This window comes from Aquila chrysaetos, chromosome 17, assembly GCF_900496995.4.
Source record: "Aquila chrysaetos chrysaetos chromosome 17, bAquChr1.4, whole genome shotgun sequence".
NCBI lineage: Eukaryota > Metazoa > Chordata > Aves > Accipitriformes > Accipitridae > Aquila > Aquila chrysaetos.
In genome coordinates this window covers 18380593-18405594 of record NC_044020.1, presented here as the reverse complement: position 1 = coordinate 18405594, position 25002 = coordinate 18380593, and the positions used below count along the sequence as shown (strand labels likewise).

General features: G+C 38.8%; 1 protein-coding gene across 10 annotated transcripts in view; it reads right to left on the bottom strand.

Annotated features, from left to right (window-relative positions):
- Positions 1-25002, bottom strand: part of SOX5 (SRY-box transcription factor 5) — a 648107-nt gene that overhangs the window by 238786 nt on the left and 384319 nt on the right. For 7 of the 10 annotated variants that reach the window (XM_030040646.2, XM_030040647.2, XM_030040640.2 and 4 more), the window contains one exon: positions 18890-19121. In XM_030040646.2, the coding sequence (XP_029896506.1) occupies positions 18890-19120 (231 nt within the window). In that variant the 5' untranslated portion in view covers position 19121. The remainder of the gene's footprint in view (positions 1-18889; positions 19122-25002) is intronic. The other 3 variants (XM_030040649.2, XM_030040650.1, XM_030040651.1) reach the window with 1 other exon arrangement.

Here is a 25002-nt window from a genome sequence, read left to right as displayed (position 1 = left end):
ATCCATTTTAAAGGACTGTCCCTTAATTCACATTAGCTTTGACAAAACCTCAGAGCTTTTTTGTTCTTTTTTATTTCCATCTTCTTTCTTAGAAATAATATATACTAATATCCTGCATTTACAGGAATCTTCAAAGACTTCCCTCAGAAACACGTGCAGAAAATTCAGAAGAGTTCTGACATGTCTGGTCATATCTACTCTTATGTGCTTTTAATTTTCAGCCCAAGGACCACACCTGTTCACAATATTCTTATTGACTGAGCTGACCATCATCCTCCTACCACCATATAAACTTTATTTGTTTTATTACAGGACCTATGGTGGTTTATAAATATGTGGTCCTGAAATTCTGTTAATTCTGTAAGATTTCTATAATATCCTTATACTGTGAAATTCTACCTGAATTCCTAACTGAAGCATGAGGTTGAGATGTTCATCAGCAGCTGTCATCTGCCACCAATTACTTAGACTTTTTGACTGCAGTAGCACTCTGCACTTCCAAAGAAGGGGGAGTTTGCTCAAAACCTTCCACCAAAAAGTGTCAGGAGGGAGAGTGGAAAGAAAAGGGCTTCACCACATGAAGATTCACTCTTGATCAACTGGAAATTTTATCCATCATTGCCAACTTATCTTGCATACTGGTTTTCCTTTTGCAGTAAAGCACACCCCTTTATTCCACTGTACCCTAGACTGACCTCCAGCCTCTCTCAGCTGCACAGATGGGAAGAAATTACTAAGTATTCACCACTGGAGTTGTAGCTAACACAGCAGAGCTCCAAAAAAAAGCAGTGGTGTGCAGCAAATTAACTATATAACTAGTCTTCACTCTCCCTTAAGATCAGTACTTACTTCACTGCTTTGTAAAATGCATCAAGTTTCCCGAGCACAAACAGCTATGATTTCCAGATGGCTCATACATATACCTTCTTTCTGGTGGTCACAAGACAAAAACTCAAAATGTAAAAATAGAGAGACAAGGGAGAAAGAAACGCTTTAAGGGGAATGTGGCTTTTCTCTTCTCAAGTAGTCCAAAACACAGTAAAAAGAGAACTGTTGACTGATATGAAGGTCAATTTCCACTAAGTGTCTTCTAATAAAGTGGGAAGATTGACTTGGTAACTCCTTTTAACAGAGGATTTATTAAATCCATAAAATGCAGAAAAGCACAACCCTCATTATATCAGTTACCTTATTTCAGCTTGTACAAACAGTGGATTCCTTGAAGATCATAAAAGGAAATAGATTTTTATTTTAAATCTGTTACACACTTTATCTTGTACATATGAAAATAATTATGTTCAGAGGACTGACTACTTCTTAAACGCGCCTCAGATAATTGATATCATGAGGTCTGATGTTTATTTTTTCCCCATTGACTTCCAGATCAAATGTCTTAAATTTAAAAGATTTCTTCCCTGCCAACTCCTTGTCTTGGAAACTCACTCTAGGACCCGAGACTCAACGTTTCTTCTTCCTCCTCCCTATAAGAAAAGATCCTGTAGTCAGACTTCACTGGCAATCCTTTTGATATGCAAGAGGCACTATAATCCATTTTGCTATTCCACAGCTATGCAGTCAGAGCTCTGCAAAGCTAAGCAGCGCCAAAACTTGTCTTCCACCAGCTAACTAAGCAAAAGACAGTGGCACACAAAGCCTTCCTTCCATTCGAAAATTAACCCACAGCTAACTAGACAGACTAGTACCAGAGAGGATTTAACTGCAAGTTAATTGAACAAAACTACTCAGCACCATTTATGAAACCGTGACTGAGCCACCCTGAGTCTGTTCTTACTTGGAATTAGAGTTTTTCAGTAGCATCTCAGATGCACCTGCTGCAGACATCATTGTCATTAATGGAAAATCATCTGTTGTTAAGCAGGAGACACAGCTGTTAAAATGTAAATGTTTCCACTACTACTAGTTTCTGGGAAGAAAAAAAAACAGTAAAAAATTTTTAGAAAAATATGGTGGAGACAAGAATTCCACATACTGAAAGACAAGTTTGAGAAGAGGGGGTGTGATATCAGTCTTCAAATACAAAAACATTTGCTGAAAAGAGGAACTACATTTCTCTTGCTGCAGTAGCTAAAACTGAAGCAGAAATGATTTGAGTTACACATTAGGAATAACTTTCTAATGGTAAAGACAGCAATACTCCAGGACAGATAGACTGGTAGGTTGTTAAGTTTCCTGCACTACTTAGGAAGTTAGGCTATTATCTGATAGAAATGACATTGGTACAGCTGATCCCTGGATTGAAGCTGGGACTGGATGACCTCTCACAATCCCTCTCAGCCCTACAATTCCATAAAGTGCAGGGTTCACATACATTGAGAAATAGATGTGCTCATTCGGTAGGGGCTCTATAGGTCTGTAAGGGACTTACCCACTAAGCTGGATCAGGGTTTTTTTGGTTGTGTTTTGCTTCAGCTTTTTTTTTTTTTTTTTCCCCCAAATAAAACAATAGGCTTGGGCCATTTTCCAAAGATGTGATTTGGTAAGTTTCAAGCCAAACCTCTCAAGCTTTACTCGTGAGATAAGTGCTAAACAATGAGCCAGATTCATCAAAGCTTTATAGACTTACTTAAAAGAAAAAGAAACTGATTCAGCCAACTCATTTCAAGCCAAATCAGGCAGTTGAATATCTATTCCTGAGATTTGGAAAATCTGTCTTTTTAAAAATTATTTTAAAAATATGTTTCAAGAGCCCCTCTTTTGCAGGGGCCTCAGGCAACTCTGTCAAGAATCTGTTTTTTTCCAGTCTGATTAGGAGCAGGATATTTCTCATGTCTGTAGCAGATAGTTAAAGTACATGTGTTTGTATATATATACACCTACATATTTTTACCTATATACTTACATACATAAATAACATAAGGATTCAATAATTTTCTATCAAAGGTTTGGTAATTAAAGCAGTGGGTTTGCTTTTCAAAAAGATTAATAATGAATTTGCTTCTTTAGGCAAAAAAAAAAAAATCAATGGTAGTGCTGGACACCAAGGTACCCTATTAATGCACAAAGCTAAAAACCTGCTCTCAGGCAGGTTTATGAGCCCTAGCACATAAAATTCACAATACTTCTTAGTACTGCCCCTTAGAGTACTTCCTCAGGGGAGGTTAATTCCCATGTTTCTTCAGCTCTTGGTATCCCTACCAAGAAGGATAACACCTGGGCCAAATGAGCTAGTTTTTGCGTACACCCTACAAAAATCCTACTAGAAAGCACCAAAGTGTTTCAAACAAGGCATCAAATAATTATTTACTAGGAGAGAGGAGGACATAGGCCTGCTGTTATCTGACCAGGATGGGCCACAGTGTCGACTGCGAACAGGGGGAAGCGGGTACTGCCTAGTCCTGCATGGTAATGCAGTTTCTAGCATCCCACATCCGACTGCTGAGCTGGAGAAAAGCTGGGCTGAAAATGCTGTCCTGGGAAAAGTGCTGTGCTGGGAATGTATCAATTTCAATGCAGAAGCAGAGAAGAGGCCTCCATACTCCTCTTCCCATACATCTTGTAAATTCACTAGTAAATTCAATTTCAGCTGCTGAAAGTTGTTTGTACTGTAGCGATGGGCACAGACTTAGCCCTGCAGACCATTAGGTGGCTGCCTCTCCAGCCCAATATCAAGCATTTACTGTAAATGTATATGTCAAAGCAACGAGAAAATGTTCAAAACCTTGCTGTGCCTTCTTCTTCTGTTTTGTTCTTTTCAAGGAAACTACTTCTTCCAAGAACATGGAAAGACCATGTGACTTTGAACTGGAAAACCTGAAAGATCAGTGAGCCTACCTGCTAATGAGCAACTTGCTATTGAAATGAGCTCATTAGCTTTCATTTTTGCTGGCTGCTGATCGATTCATGAGCCACTTACGTGGCCTCTGTAAGCTGTACATAAATTATCAAATGCATTGATTTCTAAAAATAATAAATCAGGAAGTCAGTCCTTTCCATATCTCTAGTGTAAGTCCTTAGCTCAATGGCCTTCAAAATTCATCCAAAGAAAACAATGATAACATTGGTGTTCACAGATACATTGCATCTCAGATGGTAAATATTCTACTGCAAAAATAAGCTTTGCTGGCATCTCAGAGAAGGGAATAAAAGCTTGCCTCTGAAAATGTTACATACAAAATGTACAATACAAAATGCACAGAATTTTGCATGAATCTGTGTAGGTGGCAGCTCAAGAAATTCACAGTAAGGAACAATTGTCTACAGCTATGAGAAATCCAAGCTAGTTGATCTTAAAGTCCTTTTCCATCTCAGATCGTTAAACTTCCATAACCTTCTTCATATGACTGAAGTAGTGAAAGTCCTATAGCACCCCAGAGTCAGTGCTGAGTTTTCAGCATAAAAGCGTTTTCTCTTGTCAACTGATAACCTCAACAACATAGCACCAGAACCAGCTAAAGACTAAAAGATTCAGCAAAGGAAGAGGTAGGGAAGGACTCCTTCACCCAAACATGCAGCCATAATGTTACCATTTTCAGCACATGGCTATCCCCAATGCTAGGCTGGCCAACGTGACTTCACCTGGCCTCCCAACTGCTTATAAAAAATTATAGCAAAGATTAGTCCTTTGGACATGTATGCTTGCAAATTTCAAAGCACTTCATAACACTGATTTGCAATAATTTGCCTAAGGTCATGTGGGCCTTGATCCAAAGCCTATTAAAGACAAAGCAGTCTTTATACTGACTTCAAAGAGTTTTGCGTTGGACCCACAATGAATCACTGCATAGTAAACAGAAAAATCAGGAACAGAAAACCTGGTCTAAGGAAGAGATGTCATTCTCGCCTTCATCGCCTCAGTTTACTGAAAAAGATGGGAATGCAAGATTGATTTTTCCCATTCTTCTGTATCGCACTGCCAGCCCGATGAAAGGGCTATGGCCCTTTTCCCACTTAGCTGTATTTCTAGGATGATTATTTAATTCTAAAAATCCTCTGTCACAGTCTAACACAAGAGCCCAACTACGTTTCAGTGGTATCTTCATCACCTTGACTCTCAGTAATACCAGCATGAGGGCCGCTCACTGGAGTGCCACTGGAGAGAGCAATGTCAACGTATGCCAGCTGAGGATGGTGCCAGAAGAGGCGGATGGCATGCTCGCTCCTAAATAACAGTAAGCTTAGGACTAAATGCAGTAACAATAAGGAGTTAAAATGTGCAGACCAGAGAACATTGCTTAATCCCAGTTTACTGAAAGGACATGTCATTTTTAGAAAGTTGTCCAAACAACTGTCTTAATATTCTACACCAAAGTGGCTATTAATCAAACAACAAAGGCCCAATTAACACATAGCTGTTGTCACCTTGATGTTAAAAGCCTCTCCCTTCCCCCCTTCTTTCTTTCTTTTTGTCTTTAATGTTACAACCTAACCCAAAAATGCCTCAGGGCCCTACAGGGAAAAAAAGACAAGATAGAAAGAGGGAGGGAGGGAGGGAGGGGGAGAGGGAGAGAAAGTGGGGAGGGGAGAAAGAGAGAGAGAAAGAGAGTCTTAAATACCATCTCTCCTCTAGGCAGCAATTTCCACAGATGAAGAGGTCACCACTGTTTAACAGTGTGCTGCCACGTTAATTTAGTATGACAAGATAAAGCAGTAATCTCTGCTCGAAGAGGCTGTAAACCGCCTGCTATCCAGGGACATGCTCGAGTCGATTTGCACTGTATATCACTTTATACAATTGCCGTGACAAAGCCCCCTGAGTTCCCTCATGTAAATCTCTCTCTCTCCCTCTCAACTTCCCTGCCAGTCAGACAGCATCGGATCTGCGGTAAGCTATGCAAACTTCATGTCTTATGCATGCCAATGGACCCCAAAGCTCGCCCCCCCCCCCCCCCCCCCCCCCCAAGAGAAGATGTTTAGGACTTTGATAATCCATTGATCCCACTTCCATATCGGCTTGTATTTTTCAATCTGTCGTGTTAAGTTGTCAGAGAGGGCGATTAAACCGATGTTTCATGTTCCGAGATTTGCGTTCCTGGGAATGATAGTTTTCAAAGCCTTTCTTGCTAGGTTCTGCTTAAAGATTATCCCTAAGAAAGCTGATGTGAATATTATTACTGGCATAAACCTGGTAATAAAACCATAAAGTGTTTTAGGTAAAGACGTTTTAGAGATATTCAGGGTTATAAACATAAGAGTTTAAAGCTGGATAGAATTTGGAGTGCTTAAAAAAAAAAAAAAAAAAAAAAAGAAAAAAAAAAGCGCCCTGTCAGGCTGTGGAGTTTTCCCAGCATGAAGCAAAACAACATATGTAAAAGGGAAAAGGGAACTCACATGTCTATGTAAAATAAATATAATTACAGAATCACAGAAGAGGGCAGAGGAGAACACTGACCTGTGTAGTTAGACAGGAACGAAAAGAAGACAGAGCATGTGTAGCAGTGGTCATGATACTGCCTCAAATAAAATGCAATCACAGCTATTTCAAGCAAACAGCTAAGCAAGCTGCCTATGTCTCCAGCAGCCTGCACAGCTGAAAACATGGTCTTCTTGTTGGGGAAATAGGGTGAATTTTTTGCAATATGTTGCAACTCTCATATGCCATACTGCATCTCTAGATCATGCAAGTTTTAAATTATGTCTCCTCTCTACTTCACATTTAATTTGTGTCGTTTTCCTATGGCCTGCAGGCATGATACAAGTCACAGCACACAATATACCAAATACGGTGCCAAAATGTGAAACTGCGCACATGTATATATACCCACTTTCTGGATTAAACATAGATGAGGACATAAATAGAATTAAAACAAGCACAGCAGACAGGTTTCTACAGACTAAGACTGGAACTTAACTACAGTTTCTTAACTAATATATTGCTAGGTCTATCTGCTAAGCCTTTGCATGCCATTTGGACTTGTCAGTACTGCTATAAAAATGACCAAGCAAGGCTAAATCAAATCTTTCAGACACAACAGGTTACATACGCTGTGTTCTCTTAATGAATTGAATTTAATAATAAAATTAGACATTTGTTGAAGCTGATAGTAAGAATGATGAATGCTTTATTAAGCACGTAAATTTCTAATATAATTGAGACGTAATTCCCTAAATTTAAAATGGGGAAAACCACTGGAGTCAATACCATTTTTCAATATTGAGAGAATCTTCTCAAAATAGCCTTTTAAAGGCATGTTGGATTGCTTCTGTTCTCCAATTCATGTTGCTAACCAACACGTTTCAAGCTGTACATGTAAGCGTAAAATTTATTATTTGAACTTAACATTGCTGCCTGGATAAACAACAAAAGGTTTGCTTTTAGGGAATATCCAATTCTTAAAACCCCACTAAATACCATCAGTACTGGTTAAAAAAGAAGTCTGCGAGAATTTTCACACAGACACCTCCCAAAAAAAAGATGAGCTTGAACATGGTTACTTCTACAAAAATATGAGAGGATATTTATACAAAAATGTGTGTTATTTCTTTAACTCCACTGTGTACTGTAAATGGGATTACTCTCACCTAACTTTAGCCCCAAATTAGACACTAGTCTAAACTAGTCATTAAAGCTCCCTCTATAGTCAATAGACAAGCACTTTCAGAGGGTAATTCATCTTTCTTATCTTAGATGCTTATTTTAAGATTGGAAAGGTTGTTCTAGGAGGGTGGTTATCTTTTTCCGTAAACTGTGAAGAGAGCCCAGACACCTAACTTTTATGTGCCTAAACTTTGGTCAACTGAACCCCAAACTCACCGTATGGCATTCAAGAATCTCCATAAGTTTGGAAACACTAACAGACCACAGACAGACCACCATGGATGAAGGACAAGTATCATTTCCATTGTATTAGCATATAAATTAAGGCACAGACAAGAGAAAGGAGTTACCAGTGATAAATCAACAACTGGGAAGCTGGGAATACAGTCTAATTTCATCCAGTAAACTGAAAACTTGCCATTTTTTTTAATATTTATGAAATTACAAGTATGGAGTCCAACAACTGTTGTATTTTACAGAGCAAAGTAAAGATACAGGCCCTAAATATAAAAGTAAGATTTCAGTCAAATTAGTTTATCCACATGGAAAACTAGGGAATTCACTGTGGCCCTGTGTCAATGTATTACCCAATACTCATGTTGACAGCTTCAAAACTGAAGCGATGGTCTCTGCCTGAAAGCTAAGTTTACACTGGCCACAAGCAAACAGGAAAAGTACATCATCTACCAGAGATGTATTCTTTGCAGAACTGAATCACACTATTTTCAATTCTGCTTGTAGGTATATAAAATTCTAAAAACTGTTTTCCAATAGAATTTATCAAATTGGTTTAAAAAGAATTTAAACAAGTCTTACACATGTAACCATCATGAATGATCAATCTGCTCTCCCTCACACTCTACGTGCATTACTGTCTGTGTCAAGACAATATAAATTTAAGAATAAAAAAAAGGGGGTATTTGCAGACTTTGTATTTATAAAAGTAAAGATTGTACCATGGACTCACTAACATCAGCCAGACACAGGACACAAGCTCAAATGAGTTTTGAACTCCGAGGTACACAATGCTTTATATTCCTAACAGAGCTAAGCACTATATAGCAAATACTTACTTAGAAAAAAGCAAACTGTCTGGCCAGGCAATTACCTCTCACTCAAGGCTTTTTTGGTTGAAGTTATCTAACTACAGATTTCTGAACTATAGGGATCAACAGCTGAGCTTATCACCCTAAGCCCCAGTTGTAACCTATGAAGAAAAATAGGCACTTCTAGGGTGTGATTTCTCTGACCTACTTAGAAGCTATGTTAGGACAAAATGAATCACACTCTGCTATTCCCTATTTACTTCCATTAACCATAAAGTTAAACCTGAAGTTACTAGCTTACCTCTGAACACACACTTTGTAAACATTTAGTCTGACCAGTCCTCACCCTTGAATTCTCACCCCAAAAGTGACACTGTGATTGACATGACATTATGTGTTAGTGACCACATTTATGCTAACTTCCTTCCTGTATGAGAGAAAGCCAAAATGTTCTCTTACTGCGCCAAGAGACCTATAATCAACAGAAATTTACTATTGAGACTGCTCTCATATACCATAAAAAAGCCCATAGATTTAACTGAAAATTATGCAAGAAACTAACTCTTTCCTACAGAGTCCGAAATCCACTAAGCTCGGCGTTTGTATGGCTGCTTTCTGGGGACCCACAGATCCTAGGCAGCTAGATGCTAACCTCAGTGAATGCTCCTGTCTTTGAACACAGATGGGTCCAAACCTGAGCAACTCTCCTGATTACAACTGCAGCAGTTTAAAATGAAAAGAGTGAGAAAGACAGGAGTTTCACTTACAGTTTCAGAAATGAAACACACACTTTAAATTCAATCTGAGTAACAACAGAGAGGAGTGTCTGAAGCACAGATATTTTGTATTATTTCTGGCTAGCAATATTAATAAAGCAGTGCAAGCTTCTACTTCTGACACGACTTGGCGTACAGATACACATACAATCTACTGCAGCAATTCAGACTTGAGACGTCAGAAGGATTTTACCTTTTGCTATAATATTTCTTATTTTGTGCCATCAAACTTCAATCCTACAAAAAGCTATGTGCAGAAGGAGTTATAGTCGGTGACCTCTCCTTCCCTCCCTCTTGCTACCATCAGCATTAGGTTCCAATCAACCAGATTATTTTGCAGGAACAGGGTCATAAGCTAAGCATTCTGGGGCAGGAATGTTTCTTTTTTCTGTCTCTATAAAAATAAATCACGCTCTGGGTACAATATAAATAAAGATAATAACAGTCTGATGTTAGATTTTATTGTTCTATTTCAGACAATCTATATAATTTGCCTGTTGCCTGTACAAACTACAAAAAGTTAATCTTTATAGCAGCTTTTTTCCTTGGGGTGGATTCAGTTTTAAAAGCATAAAAAAAAGGATGCTGAAGCAGACTATTTCCACACGTAATGACAGTCTTGTTTACACTGCTCTGGCAAAAATTATCCCTAGTTAAACTGGGCACAAACTCTACTCAGTTACGCCCCTTGGTTTATCTAGTGATGCTAAATTCACAGGATTCATCAAGTCTACTTCTCCTTTATAAAGACCAAAAAATGCCTTATCTGGTCACACAACTGTACCCAAACCAGAAAAAGAAACAAAGAGCAGTGTTAAAGACAATTTGGAAATGAGGCTGGCCAAGCTATTCAGACAAGCTTGCTACCCCAGACATAAAGGACTCTTTTTACTTAAGAAATTTTGTGTCCTCCGTTTAATTGTCTTGAAACGCTTTGGAGCATTGGTTGGTTCAGAAACATTGCAGCATGTCAATCTTCTCCTGTAGGGAGGTTTCTGCACATGCCTTAGAAGTTAACCCACCTACGTTAGATGCCCATACTTAAGCAAACACATACTGAAATCTGTAGTCTTTTTTACCACAGGTCCTTCTCCAGCCATGGATCTCTGGAGAAAATTAATAAACCTCTTTATTACAGTGGAGAAGGTGGTGATATTTCACTGATATACTCAAGAAAAGAGGAAGTCATTAGCTCCATGAAAGAAAAAAAACATGACTGGATGACATGACACTTTAAATGCTAGCAACTGCCTGAAGCCACAGCTTCATTACCACTCCAACCATCATTACTTTTGGTGAATCTGCAAAAGCATTAGCAGTGGCAAGAAAATTAGAGAAAGAAAGCTGGCCTTGGCACAGTCTACTCCAACTTAAATTTGTATAACCTGAGAAAACATACTTAAAGAGAGAAGGCAAAAACCATGATAGAGCATTTCACTCAGTCATTAAAAGGACAGAAAAGAAAGAAAAGCTTCAAACTCTCGCTGCAATGGGTAACATCCTGCTACGGACACAAACATTTGATAGTGAGAGAAGAGACTGTAAAACAAGACTGTGAGTACTGAGTGTAGCAGAAGGTTCTGGCACTTCTAGGAGCCAGAGCTGATAATCACAGAGATTCCTTGCAACTCTGAAACTCAAGAAACCATCACCAATACTTCACAATGCATTTCAGTCTTGGTATACCTCTACTGAAAGCAGAGCTGCATATCAAAAACCAACCATCCTCTAGTTTATCGACATTCTGTCCAGGCAAATAGCGCAATACTTTCTTTTACTGTGCAATGTCTTCATATGAGCTATTTACTAAAAGGCTTTAGAATGGATTTAATAATAAAAATGACTAAGTTAAATATGACTACAAGCAGAGGAAGAAAATGGGCAAGGCAGAAAAAGGTTTTCAGAGGACAACTGCAAGCAGACAGAAAGTGATAGAGTAATGCTGTTCTTATAAAGCCAGAAACAGAGAAAAAGACTTTCTCACCTGCAGTGAAAAGAAAGGGAGAAAGCCACACCAGCCACTTGGAGGAAGTAAGGTAGATATGAAAAGCATATGCTGCAGACAGAAAGCACACGGGGAAAATGTTCTGGAAATTCTAAAATGAATAGGCAACTACTGAAGCAAAAATGACTCAAGGTGGTGTGCAAAAAGTAGAAGTTTGCACTATGTAGGCGGCAAAATGCAATCAACTTGAGGCACGCATGAGATGAGACTACAGAAGTCTGGTATGCTCCTCTGTATTCTGATAGCAGTTACACTGCCAGCCCAAGGCCACAAACTTCTTAACAGTGCAGACGCTTGGCCAAAGGACATAACCCCGTTGGCTGAAAGGGAAAGCATGAAAATTTAACTAAATTTCTGCTGCCTTCTCTTTCCAGAACCATGGAGAACTGGGTGTTTAATCGGCAGCAGGGTTTTTGCCTTACTACAACACTGCAAAGATTCACTATCAACAAAGAAAAGGCAGCGTTTCAGAGTAAATTTGGGCAGAGTGCCACAGGTGATGGACCTGGACTGGAAAAACCATATGAAGTCCACAGCTATTGTTTGAGTTCTGGTAGAATGGACATACCATAGATCCTACCTAGGTTATGTCACAGCTAGGAATTGACTGCTGAAAGCAAAAGCCGTATCAAGAAGTAGGAACACTTAAATGTAGTCTCTTTACATTGTTGCTATAAACTAATCTTGCAGTCCTGCTGGGGCTTTCTCCATACCCCAGTCTTCCTCTTCATTAGCGCTCCTCAAATTGGTAGCTTCAAAATTTTGTTCCAAATCTGTGGTATCTCCTACCTCCCTCTGGAAGATATCATTGTCCCAGTCTTCTGGGTACTGGCTGCAATGTACTGCTGCGGACACGCTGCTGCACTTCCAAGCCATGAAAGCTGCACATACTACTAAGATGACCTGGTAGACGTGACGCCAATGCACTATTTCCAATAAAAACGTACAATCCTCAGTGAAATTACCTAGCAGATCTCAGTAAATGTGTGTAATCCCAAACTGAGCTACTTACTGAAGGCAGTATGGATTGAGATATTAATTTGGAAGGAAACAACTGTGTCCACTGTGGATGTCCTAGGGCAGATTACTTTGCTTAGAAAGATGACCGAGTTTTTTTTCTTTTAAGGCTTATGTATATTTTCATAGTGCACTTAATAGTTCTTTTCTCTTCATTGTAAGAGAGACCATCTGGTTCAAATATTCCTACCGACTGTGGGTTTTATGGTTTTACCTATCTTTTTTCCTGTGGAATTTTTCAGCTATTCACTTGAATTAGATTTTACTAGTATTTATGCAAGAAGCTTAAATGAACATATTTTCCAGTATGAAGTCAATGAATTGATTCCTAGGCATATAATCACTTGCAAACAATGGATACATACAGTTCCCAGCACTTCCATAAAACAAAGGTGTTTACTTTTCTGTTGATTATTTTCTGCTTAACTGCATTCAAATGAATCCATTAAAAACGTGACTGCTTCACAGTAAGATGATCTTCAGCAAAAACAAACAACTGCTGTTTCCACTTCTCTTCGTGGCCTTTAAAAACTAGTCATCTGCACCCTGTATTTCAGGCAATTTATAGATGATGAGTCTGGTCTTGATTTGTTAATTTATTGTTTTAAATGTAGTTCTAACCCTCCTGCTTGGGAAAAAAAAAATGTTTTCCTACTTCATTACTTATTTATTGTCCCCTAACCAACCTTTGGACCTTTCAGAGTCTGATCAAAACACCAATGTGTCATCTCAAGCTTCAGCCAGTCTTTCTGCCCACTGACTTCAGCTGGAATGATATATCCACTCTATTTCTCCATGGCCACAAGTAAGCAAAACTCACTGTATTAAGAGAGTGGTAGAAAAAAAACAAGGGAACTTCCATAAACTAGCCTGCTGCTCCTGAATTGCACTATGGCTTTGATCCCTGACTCACCTGAAGAATGAAAACTTTTTTTTTTTTTTACCTGCCCTATACAGGACCTGCACAACAAGTAGTTTGCAAGCAATTGCTAAATACTATCAGCATTACTTACATAGATAGATGGGACAGGATTGGAGAGCCAGGACAATACAGATCATGACAAGGAGGATAAGCATGTTATAATAACTTAAATGGAAGATACTTTGTCAGGCAGATACGAGAGGCATCAAAGCTTTTTCTGGCTCCATCATGACTGGTTCTCAAGGACTGCAGAGTTTTCTAGGGTCTGGACTAAATGATGTAGTAGGCAACTTCTACAGCTGTTTGATGGGTCCTGGCTGATTCTTCTTTATTTGTTCCCTTTCCTAATAGCCCACAGAGTCATTCTCTGAAACAGTGCAAGTGTAAAGATTGAAAAGATCAAATTCTTGATACAAGCCTGAAATTGTATCTGTGGAAACTGCTTTCATGTGCTACTTTTGTGATGACATTTATAATGCAATGTTTTTAACAATGCAATTTCATCATCTTATAAATATCAATTTACCATTAAGAGAGGAAGGAAAGAACATCAAAAGAAGACAAATGCAAACTTACCACCGTTTCTGCTTTGTTTTAATTGAACTAGTCTTGTTCAGATAAGCCTCTCTATCTCTTACAAAAACAACAGTTTATAGTTTAAACTGTGAAATTGTGTGTGTGTGTGTGTGTGTGTGTGTGTGTTGTAATTATGGTGCCTGCTAACAATTTCATACTGCCACATTGCACATATGGCTTCCAAGCTAGCTTTATCTGAATCTTTGTGAATCTATTCTCCGTGCTATTAAACTGAGCACATTCCACATCGTTCAAAAGTAATTACACTTTTGTCTAGAGTGTAGGAGACTGCTCTCCCCAAACAATGAAATTCTCATTATTAGAGCTGGCACAATAACGGCACTGGTGTTCACAACACTGTGCATTGTACCATCACAATAACTTATCCTAAGCTTGATGCACAAAGGTACACTGGAAATTAAAATTTCTCTAAAACCACTGTGGTTTTTTTTTAATAGGCATTCTTTAGCTCAGTATAATTAGAGTCCTATTTCACTTTTTAAAAAGCTATATGCATTCATATTTCCATTCTCTTTGCAACTTCTGAATAGTAGCTAAATGCTCTAGCCGCATGTTGTTCTGATCCAGTACTATTCACATGCTGATGACCCCAGACCAACAGGTGAAGTGCAGGCCAGCATGTATGTGATAAGAGAATTCAAATGCAGCATTAAACAACCTTTTATTTTGGTCAAGTGGAGGAAAAACATGAAGCAACATGTCAGTAAGCTCTTTGACCAGTAGTACTGTTGTTCTTAATATGACCAAAATTTCTTAATATTATTCCCAAGTTACAGAGGAATAACTTCATTCACCAGGGAAATGCAACATTTTTTCGTGTGAAGCAATAAAGCTACTTAACAGTGCACTGTAATATTTCCTTTCAATTAACAGCACTGCTGAAAATGAACTCTAAATCCCACTGAAAGTGCAGGACAAATGTGGGCTAGCAGTGCAGTCACACAGTTTGGAACAACTGGACAGTGGCAAAATTATACTTTACCAGTTTGATCTTTTGGTCAGAACTTCCTTTTTTTTTTTTTTAATCTCATCCAGCATTTGACTGATATTCTACAGTTAAGAAGAACGGTCGAATTTGACCACAGTACACCATGCCTGTGGTATACTTTAATTAGCGCTTTTAGCTTTGACATCTCTTATTTTCAGAAATTAGCACATAGACACCGCTGGCGAGATCAGTAGTCTTGAGAGTGGCAAAAGCAACATGGTAAGGCAGACAAATAGAAATAAAGAAAATAAATCCTTCCAACTTAGATGAGCTAACAACTACCTGTGCTATCCAAATACTGTAGCCTTAATAGGTTTCTTCAGAAGAGATATTGACTGATACTGTAATCCTCAAGTGTTTCCCCACTAAGCTTACTGCCTGCTACAAACATCCTAAGGGGACTCTCGGATATATTCTAGGTCAGATTATTTGTCTTTTATTTTCTGCTGAGCCTTTGGTTCAAGTCTGGTAAATTATTGTTTTGTTTGACCAAAATATTGTTTCTTACTTACAATAAGTATCTAGTTTCTTCTATCAAGAGGAAGAGAGTTTGGGATAGAGTTGCCCCTGCCTTTCACAAAACCACAGAACAGTTGGAAGGGACCTCCAGAGGTCATCTGGTCCAACCCCCTCCTCAAGCAGGGCCACCTAGAGTCAGCTGCCCAGGACCGTGTCCAGACTGCTCTTGAATATCTCCAAAGATGGAAACTCCACAGCCTTCCTGGGCAACTTGTTCCTATGCTCAGTCACCCTCACAGTAAAAGGCGTCTCCTGATGTTCAGATGGAGCCTTCTGCTTTCCGTTTGCACCCACAGCACTAACCCTTCTCTGGCTGCAGTTCCAGCATCCTCAGAAATACCCTGTTCATTTTGATGGGAAGATGGGGTTTGCAGCTTTTTGTCAATTCTGGTTAGGTTTGAAGGTTTCTTTCTAGGGATTTTGCCCTCCTTTTATAAGAATTTACCCAGCATTCTGAGCTGTGTCTCTAAGTTGGCAGTTGTTACAACTTGGTGAAGTGCAACAGGGTGAATTTTCAAAAGTCTAAGGGGGTAAACTGTTGAGTTATCATCACTCTGGTACAATCAGCCCTTTACCTTAAGGATCCTAGGATGTCCCAGCTGGCAGGACTTGTAAAAGGAAGCACAGCTAGAAGTAACCTAAGAAAGAGAGGGTCAATTAGCAGCTAGAAAAGTGAGGCCAAGAAATTCATTCTCGAGGTTGAAATTGTTTTCCTAACTGTCCCTTCACGACCCAGTGGTGAGAGGCAAAATACAAGGAGGCAGGGATGGCTGTGGTGACAAGAGGAATTCAGCTACGCAGCCTACTGATGAGACAAAGCTGTGTAAGTCCATACCCTTTCCAGATCCCTTGGCTGCGGCTTTCTTCTGCTGAGATTGTTCCTTAAGCCAAATGGGTGTTGCACATGTAGCTAACACAGAAAGATCTCTCTGGATCTATACCATGTCTATCTAAGAATCCCTTCAGAGAAGGGTCTTAGCCAACAATCACGCACAAAGCAGTATAGTTTAGGAGGGTGCAGCAGAGTGATGCACCACATGATTCAGACTGGCTGTATGTCTGATCCTGTCTTATTGGACATTGGAGAGACCTGTAAAGGTGCACCCTACTAAGGACAGCATGCAGCTGCAAAACGAGAACTCCATAGTCACTTGCAGACTCGGTCAGTAGGTGTAGTAGTACAGCTGACACGCTATTAAGCAGCGTGAAGCACACTGCTGGAGCTTTATCAGTAAAACCGTGTTGGACCGCACTTTGCGGCGGTGTGTGCACATGTGCATACACCTGGATTTGCTTCCCAGAGACTATAAAATAGCACAGAATGTCAATTCAAACAGTATAAAAATTACCTCTATAATGCTACCAAAGTGAATACCCTTTGGGAATGACTTTCATAACTGCTAATCACCCAAATTGAAGTCATCTAAAAGTTATGCAAGCACCAGGTTCAGTTACTTCCTTAACTACATACCACAACAGCAGAAGGAGTGATTATGTATATTTTACTCATTTATACTGATCACTTCCTTCTTTCTGGAGACACACAGGCTACATCCTTTCTGACCTACCTGATAATGATTTTTACAGGACACTCCTCACTGAGAGAGAGATATTACCAAAATGTCACATTCATACAAACTGGCGAGTTTCTTAAATATGTATGAAGACAAAACCAGTCCGTACAATCCCCCAAACATGCTTCAGATAAGCCTACATCATCTCACTACTACAGCAAAACTGTATAAAACATGCAACAATTCAGTATCTTGTATTATAAAGACACAGAACACGCTGTTTTGGCATCACATTAAATATAGCCTTCCTAGCAGGAAGTAACACTAGATGATCAGCTAAACTTTTTGGTCTTAAAAAATATAAATGAATAAGGAAGTTAGTTAAAATCCATTAAAGAGCAGTTAAGTGTTTCAGTGAGGCATAGTTAAAATACTCCTGGTGGGTTCCTTAGAAGACAATGAGTTTTTATTTCATTAGGCTCTGATTCTACAGTACTGGTATCATCAAAAGTTTATCTATTGACTTAAATGTTTTCAGGAACAACCCCTTACCTTCAATATACTCTCTTAAAATAGGCCAAAATACAGCAAAGCTCATACACCAGTTACATATCCTAACATCCCATTGGCTGGAACTGTATATGAACGAATTACATCTCCATAAAACATATGATAAAGGATGAGAGGTAAACAAGCTAGAAAAAGATAATGACTTGTCTGCCCATGAGTAATTTTTCCAATTACCTTCTTTCTTCGTTTAGAGTTCCAATAAGACAAAATAAAATTAAATATTCCAAACCACTGCTTGAACTTAAGCATTAGTCCAAAAAGGAACAAAAATGGATCAGGACCGTGAGATATTTTGTCTAGAAGAGCAGCTTCAGTGAACGTCCAGTGACTTCGTCCTATGAGAAATAATAATCCCTAAGGGCTTTTTACTTAGGGCTTGTTACATATGCGTAATGAGCTGTAAGGGCTTAAATACCACTATGGAGCTGTTGCAGGCTTTTATGAGAATACACTATCACCTATTTTGCAATGCCTCTTTAAAAGCCTTCAAATATGCAGGTCCATTCATTATCTTCACTTAAAGTGAAATTGTCAGTGCCCTTGTCAAAGTGGGGGACTAAGAAAAAAGTTACAGTCAATTTGTAAACAGGCAAGAACTGTGTAAGTGTGTTCACAATAGACGGCTTTGTCGAGGTGCCTAAGTCCTCCTGGGGTTTCAATGCCTTTCCCTGCACCTTTCAACCTTTATAAAAATGAATCACAGTACTCTGCATGAAGGGCCCAAACACGTCACATTACAATAGCGACACTACGACACTAGTGAAGAACATGGCATTGCTTTTTGTTCTTTTGTTTGTCTGCTTTTCGATAAAGCCAGTTCTGGACTTCCAGTGGGCTGTTAAACGTAGCGAATTAAGTGCACAGTGTCACTTGTAAAGTGCACAAAAAGGTGGGAATTCACAAGTGAAAAAGTGGAAGGCTGATTTAATTCCATAAGCACAGCAAATTTTCTTATAGGTGTCTGTGGTATGTGAAATACGCATCAGACGTGAATTTTTTAAACCGGCAGAATCCAAAGTTGCTTTTATTTTTTTACCCTTTACACAGACTTCTGTGCCTTACTACTACATAAACTTGGCATTGGGGTGATATTTCAGACCCCACGCCAAACGACTCTCACTTACAGTGTGCCAAAACCGCTTACTGTTTGGTGAACATGTACACTTCAAATTTGCATCACTATAGCTAAAAAATTTTATCACCCTAAATGCCAGCAGGCAAAGGTGAGGAAAAGTGGAGTTTGCACTGCAAGTGATTTAGCATTTGTAGCGGAGGGTAAAGGCAGTCCAGCTAGGTCAAAGCTTTCACATTATTGTAGCATGTTCTGTACGTGTAACTGTGCATTGTATACTCCATAAAGTACAGATCTGGATGCCAAACTACTGTAGAGGCAGAATTCAAAGAATGGATGTAAGCACAATAGACCATTAGCAAACCTACCATTGTGTTGTGCTGAGAAGTGGGAGTCCTATGGCCACAGTTCTCTTGCGTCAGCAGAGAAACTGGCTGAAATTCCTCAGAGTGAGGCTTGTTGGGAAAACTCACATGCAAGGGAAGGTGAAAGGCTGGGAGCCCGTCACTCTCCTCTTCTCCCACTTTCTGTCTGCTTGTCACCATGGCTACCTCTCCATCTGCTTCCCCATACGGAGAGGCTGGTCGCTTGGAAGACATCCTGGAAGGAACAAAAGAGGAGAAAATAATGAAACCTCCAAATAAATCCTTAATGCCGTCATTGTGTGGTTAGGGGCCATTGTAACAGAAATGCCTTTTTTGTGCTGGCAGAGAGCAGGAAACCATCCAAATACCACTGCAAAGCATACACAATTGGGAACAATGGCCAAGCAGGTAGCAACAGAACAGTGGCTTGTTTGTTGTGAGAATAATACACTAATATAGCACTCTCTTGTATTCTGGCTTCTTAAACATGAAAATTCACCTAAGACGACTGTATAATGAAATGCAATTCCTTCAAAAAAATACCCATCTGGTTTTGTGTTTGCAAGAGACTGTAAGAAGATAGAATGTCTCCCAATACAAGCTATTGTCCACTTAGCTTTTAAGAAATAATCAGCTGCATGCATTTAACCATAACTGATAAAAAAAAAAAATAAAGTAAAATAAAATAACTTGCTAGCAAGCCAGAACGTCTGTGTTTATAAAACTTCACCCATGTGAACAACACAGTGTTATAGTCATGTTGCAAGAATCTTTTCAGGTTCACCAATCTGGGATAGTTAAGCAATTAAACATTTGGACATTAATAATCTAAGCTTCTTGACAAGACAAATTCAGGGTTGCACTTAAGTAGATGAAGATTTGCTGTCAAGATACCCTGTACTTCCTACCCATAGCCAGATCAGCAAAGCACACGTGTAATTTACATCTGTATGTATATAAAAAAGGATACACAAGGAAGATACATACAGCACACATTGTAAAAATCACACACAAATCTTGACTTAAAATTCAGGCCCACATTCAGAATTTTTTGAGACTGCCTGATAACACTGTTCTGATAGCATGTGTGTATCTTCAACTTTTAGAAAGACTGAAAGAATCCTTATGTCATCGGAAAATCCAGCTTTCATCCAAACCAGGCACTACTGAAAATCTTACAGGACAATCTGAACCCAGAACACTTCCAGCTTGGTCTTCAAAATAGAGGGGTCCAGTGAAGTATTAAAATGCAGTCGACTTCTGGGATTAATTACAGCAACATTGTTCATTAAAATCAGGGTATGTGCATGGATGCTATAACAGGCCACTGTGCTAAGCAGGGGCATCTGTAATAAGGAGTGGAACGAGAAATAAGAAATCCTACAGGCATAGTCAAAAGAAGAAAAGAAAGAAAAAAACAGAAACATTTCATAGAAAATAGGAAGTTATGAACAAGAAAACTGAAGACTATTGTAAGTAAAAGTTGAAAAGACAGGCTGAAGTAATACTGCTCCTCAAAAATCTAGTAGTTATGATTCTAATTACCCCATTTTGATTTTCCACTTCACAGTTAAAGGACTGCATTTCAAAAGCCCAGCAGCCTCTTGAACCATGTGTGGGGCTGCTGTGAGGTAGAGCATGTCCATACGATTTGGCATATTGAGCACGAAATGGTTCTTAGCAGCAGTCAACTGGGTCTGAAAACAAACAGTGACTTTAAACAGCCCTTTGTTCGGACTTATTTTGGTTCTAATGATCTCATTTTGAGCTTTGCCTCCTGAGCCATGTTAGATATTTAAGAAAAACAAAAACAAAAAAACAACCCAACATAACAAAACCAAAACTCAAACAAAAAAATCCCTACCAGAACCTATACTCAGCTGCACATCGCCTGTTCTGAACACCACCTATTGCCTGTACATAGAGAAGCAATCTGTATTTTCTATTAATGTTTGACTTAGTCCAACAGACTAACACTTCATACATCCTACCTGAATTCTGTCTTCTAGGCTTTCCCACCTACGTGTCTGTAGCAAAGCATATGTATAAAGACAGAGATCAACAGATAGACTCTCACTGGCAATTTTCTACTAGCCCACTGAATTCAGCATTTTACAGCTATGTTTGACGTGACAGATCCCAAGCTTTTCTTCTGCAGAAACCATGCAACTCCCTCCTGAAGTTAATGTGAATTATTCATATTCTGCATTGCACTGCACCAAGATACACATTTGCTATTGATTCTCAGTGTAACATTTTGGTTACTCATTTCAACACTGCCTTAATAGAAGCTTGGTTTTTTACACAATCTCTCTTTCTGAACATCAGCACTCAGTGGTTGTCTCAATTTTGGCAAACAAAAAGAGAGGGACTCAAAATCATTTGTCAATCATGCTGCAATAATGTTCTACACTTTAGGACATTTATATTCGAAAGATGACCGAAAATATTGTAAACCATCTACAGAAGTCTCCACTACAATTCCCTTCGACAATAAAATAGAGAGAGGATGCCTTCCTTTGTATTGATGATTTGTATTATATATGATATACCCAAATCGTGTTAAAAACTCCTACTGCTGTTAAATCAGAATAATCCAGATTCTGTCACATTGCTTCACAAGGAAAGTTTGACTATCATGTTGAAATAAAGCTCTTCTGCTAACTTTGTAAGTGAATACATGGTTTCCTGTACTGTGTTCAGTTAGCATGCTGCAGATCATCATCTTCTGCTTGTCACTGTTCCCAACAGGGATGATATCATTTTCTGCAGGGAATTTATAAAAACAGGCAAGGAAGGTGTTGTGGTTTAATAGAGGTGACCACCTCCATGCACTAGCAATAACAGAGATGATTATTTTTTTAATCTAAAATGAAAACCTATGGGTTGGACTGTAGGCCAATCTACAGCGATACTAGAGAGGGAAGAAGAAACTTTTTCCTTCCTCATGCAGCTCTTAAAAGATCCAGTTTAAATTACAAGCCACATGCCCATCACAATCCTAGAAGGCTAACAAATAGCTAAAATGGCTAAGGCACAGAAGTTAAGGATTTAATCTGCATTAATCTTCCAAGTGACTAGGACACTCAAAGAAATGAATGCACAACCCTAGATAAGGGTCACACAGCTCAGATGACGGCAAATTGTTTTCAGGTAGCTCTGTCCATAGCAACATGAGTTAGGCATAATCTGGCCTTGTCAGAAATCTCATCGTCCCCTTTAACAGCAAACACAAACATCAGAGTTTCGCAGAAATTACTTACTCCTTATAAATATCTGGGAAATTTCCACAAGAAAATGGAAGGTTTAAATAAATAACTAAATCTGTATCTACTTTTAGAAATGTCTTCCAAAAGGACAGTAACTATCAAAGCCTGTAGCAGTAAAGGATCAAATCTCCCATAGGTTCCCAAGCAGAAAACAACGTGATACAAGGTAAATACATTCACAGATGGTCTTTCATTATTTCTACAGCTTTATTGGTCCCTTTTCTGAATTTGAAATGCTCCCACACTGTGTATCCTTAAATTCTCTTCTTTTCATGTATCTTCATTTTCCTACTGAGCTAATACTAGATCTTAACAGATTCTGTATCTGAGATGCAAGTAGAGTTGCCATTATGAACAATAAAGAAAGGGAAACTGCTAAATTCTGAGTAACAACGTTATCTGAAACTGAGCTCTTCTAAACAGATCTAGGTCTAATGAAGGATTGGAATTATCCCATCTCACAAAGGACTGCAAACATCCTGGATCTACCCTCAATGATAACACGACAGTTTACAACTTATATGACTTCAAGATCTTTTCCTCAAACTACTTTAAACTCAGAAGGGTTTTCAATTACACCCCTCTGAAAGAAGGTTTACAATGAGAGAGGAAACATCAGTTTCCTCGAACAACTTATGGATAGGATTAAAAAACCCCAACAAAACCCCAAGATATAACTCTCAGAAAAGTAGCAATACGGTGGACCAGATTCTGAATGTAAAAGGGTGTCTCTGCAGATGAAAACTGTTGCAACTTAAGACCTGCAAGAGGAGTTGCATTTTGAACTGTCATTAATCATTTCTACTGAATATGAATAGTTAAATAGTAATTTTTTAGACAACCTAAATCTGCAAAGTTCAGACACAGTGGGACACAGGCAGTACTCAGACCACTGTAGAGACACATTGGAGTTATGAAACATATCCCCATACTTGATTTTTATCAGTGGTTAGGATGGAACTGAAGATTTAGTTCTGGTGATGAATTCAAATACGACCCTGTTTCTCATAAAAAGAGTCTTCTGTTTTTGGAAAGGCTTTTTAATATGCAGAAATTGCAGTAAAAAACATGCCTTTTGTTAAATTTTCATTAAATAAATGCTTTTCCTGGTAGCAGGAATGTTTTTTTCAGGGAAGTAAAATCTCACTCCTCTAACTCACTCTTATGCCACAAATATTTGATGCGATTCATCTTACAATAGCTTCTCCACGTATTTCTTTACTCCCCTTCAATTTACAACAGACTCTTTGTAGGCTTAAACTGATACCCTGTGTCTATTGATCTCAGTTGGTTTGGACTGACTTCAGCAAGGCTGGATTTTCCCACTGGAGAGAGTAAGAGCTACACTGCATCCACATGAATTGTTTCCTCGTGCCATCTACAACTATTGGTTCCATCCAAATAACAGGCTACCAAATAACATTATTTTGTTTGGGGTTTTTTTTTTTTTCCTTCCCGGAGTTCAATGCCTCACAAAAGTGATCTTTCTACAGCTCTATTTTTTTTATTATTATTATTTTTAACAGAACCTCATTTAAGTGTCCCTACTACATTTCCATTTGTTCATTGGTTTTGGTTCATTTCATACATGATTGTATACCCAAAATAAATCTAAAATGGTATCCAGTATTCAAGGAGATAGTGCCCTCTAGCACACAACCAGCATCCATCCCAATTTGATTGCTCATGCCATAAAATTTCATAAATTTCATGTCATAAAACTCTAATCTTGTTACATTAAGCAAAATACCTCAGAAACATTTCAGATACCCACAAAAGCTTTTGGAGAAATGGCTTATCCATGTCTTCAGAAGTGACAAACACAGATGTGTCAGGAGAAAAAGATATGAGGCCATAAATCTTAACTTGTTGGGAGTTAATTAAGGGATTCATCAATCATTACACAGCTCACCCCATACGTACACAGGCAAAATCCCGTCAGCTGCCACAACCCACAGCAATCTACAGGTTAAAAACTCCCAAAGTCCCTCTGTTCTGACTATTTATAAATGACTTTGTATAATCTAGCATTAAGACCTGTAATTATAAAACAGCATTAAAACAGGCCTGCATAGTTATGGATAATTATAGTTGGTACACTTTTTAAAGAAATAAAAAGCTTTTCCATTCAAACACAGGCTTTGCCTTTTTGACAGCTCCAAGTCCACAGGATGTAGAGAGATGATTTAAATTGTATGTCAAAATTTTGATTGTGCAAGACTTTCTTTTTTTGCTTTATCAAGAGAGGCATTGTTGTTTTCTCACCATAACTAGGCGTGACAGTGCCTGACTGGAGTTGCACAGCCAGTTTCTGAATCGGCATGAAAATGTTCACCCCTTGAGTTTCTCTGGCAGCTATAAACTAAGTCTTTCTCATGGGTAGAGTTTAAATCACTCGGCCCCGTACATTGGAGACAGGCACAGAGCTGCATTCTGAAGAGATGCACAAGGACAAGATGAGCAGATCTGATCCTCCAGCAGCAGTGCGGAGGGGTCATTCCAGCTACCAACAGCATCAAGAATTTACTCGCTCACACAGCCTACGTCCAAACCAAATGTTACACGCTAAACTAGTCCCTGAACTTCAATGGGATTCAATCCGACTCTCCTCCTGATCTGCAGGGTTATTTCCCTCCAATTAAAGTACATGTTGGAAATCTGCAGACTCTGCTTTTCCGCAGGAAATACTTACGATTACAGACAGCAGCAATATTACATATATCTAATGCGTAAGCATATACACACACACGTATAGAAGCACAAACACAAGCTTATCCAAAATGTCAGCAATACATCTGCCTCATCTCTGACCAAGTTTAGTACTAATAACTAATATTAAATAATAAG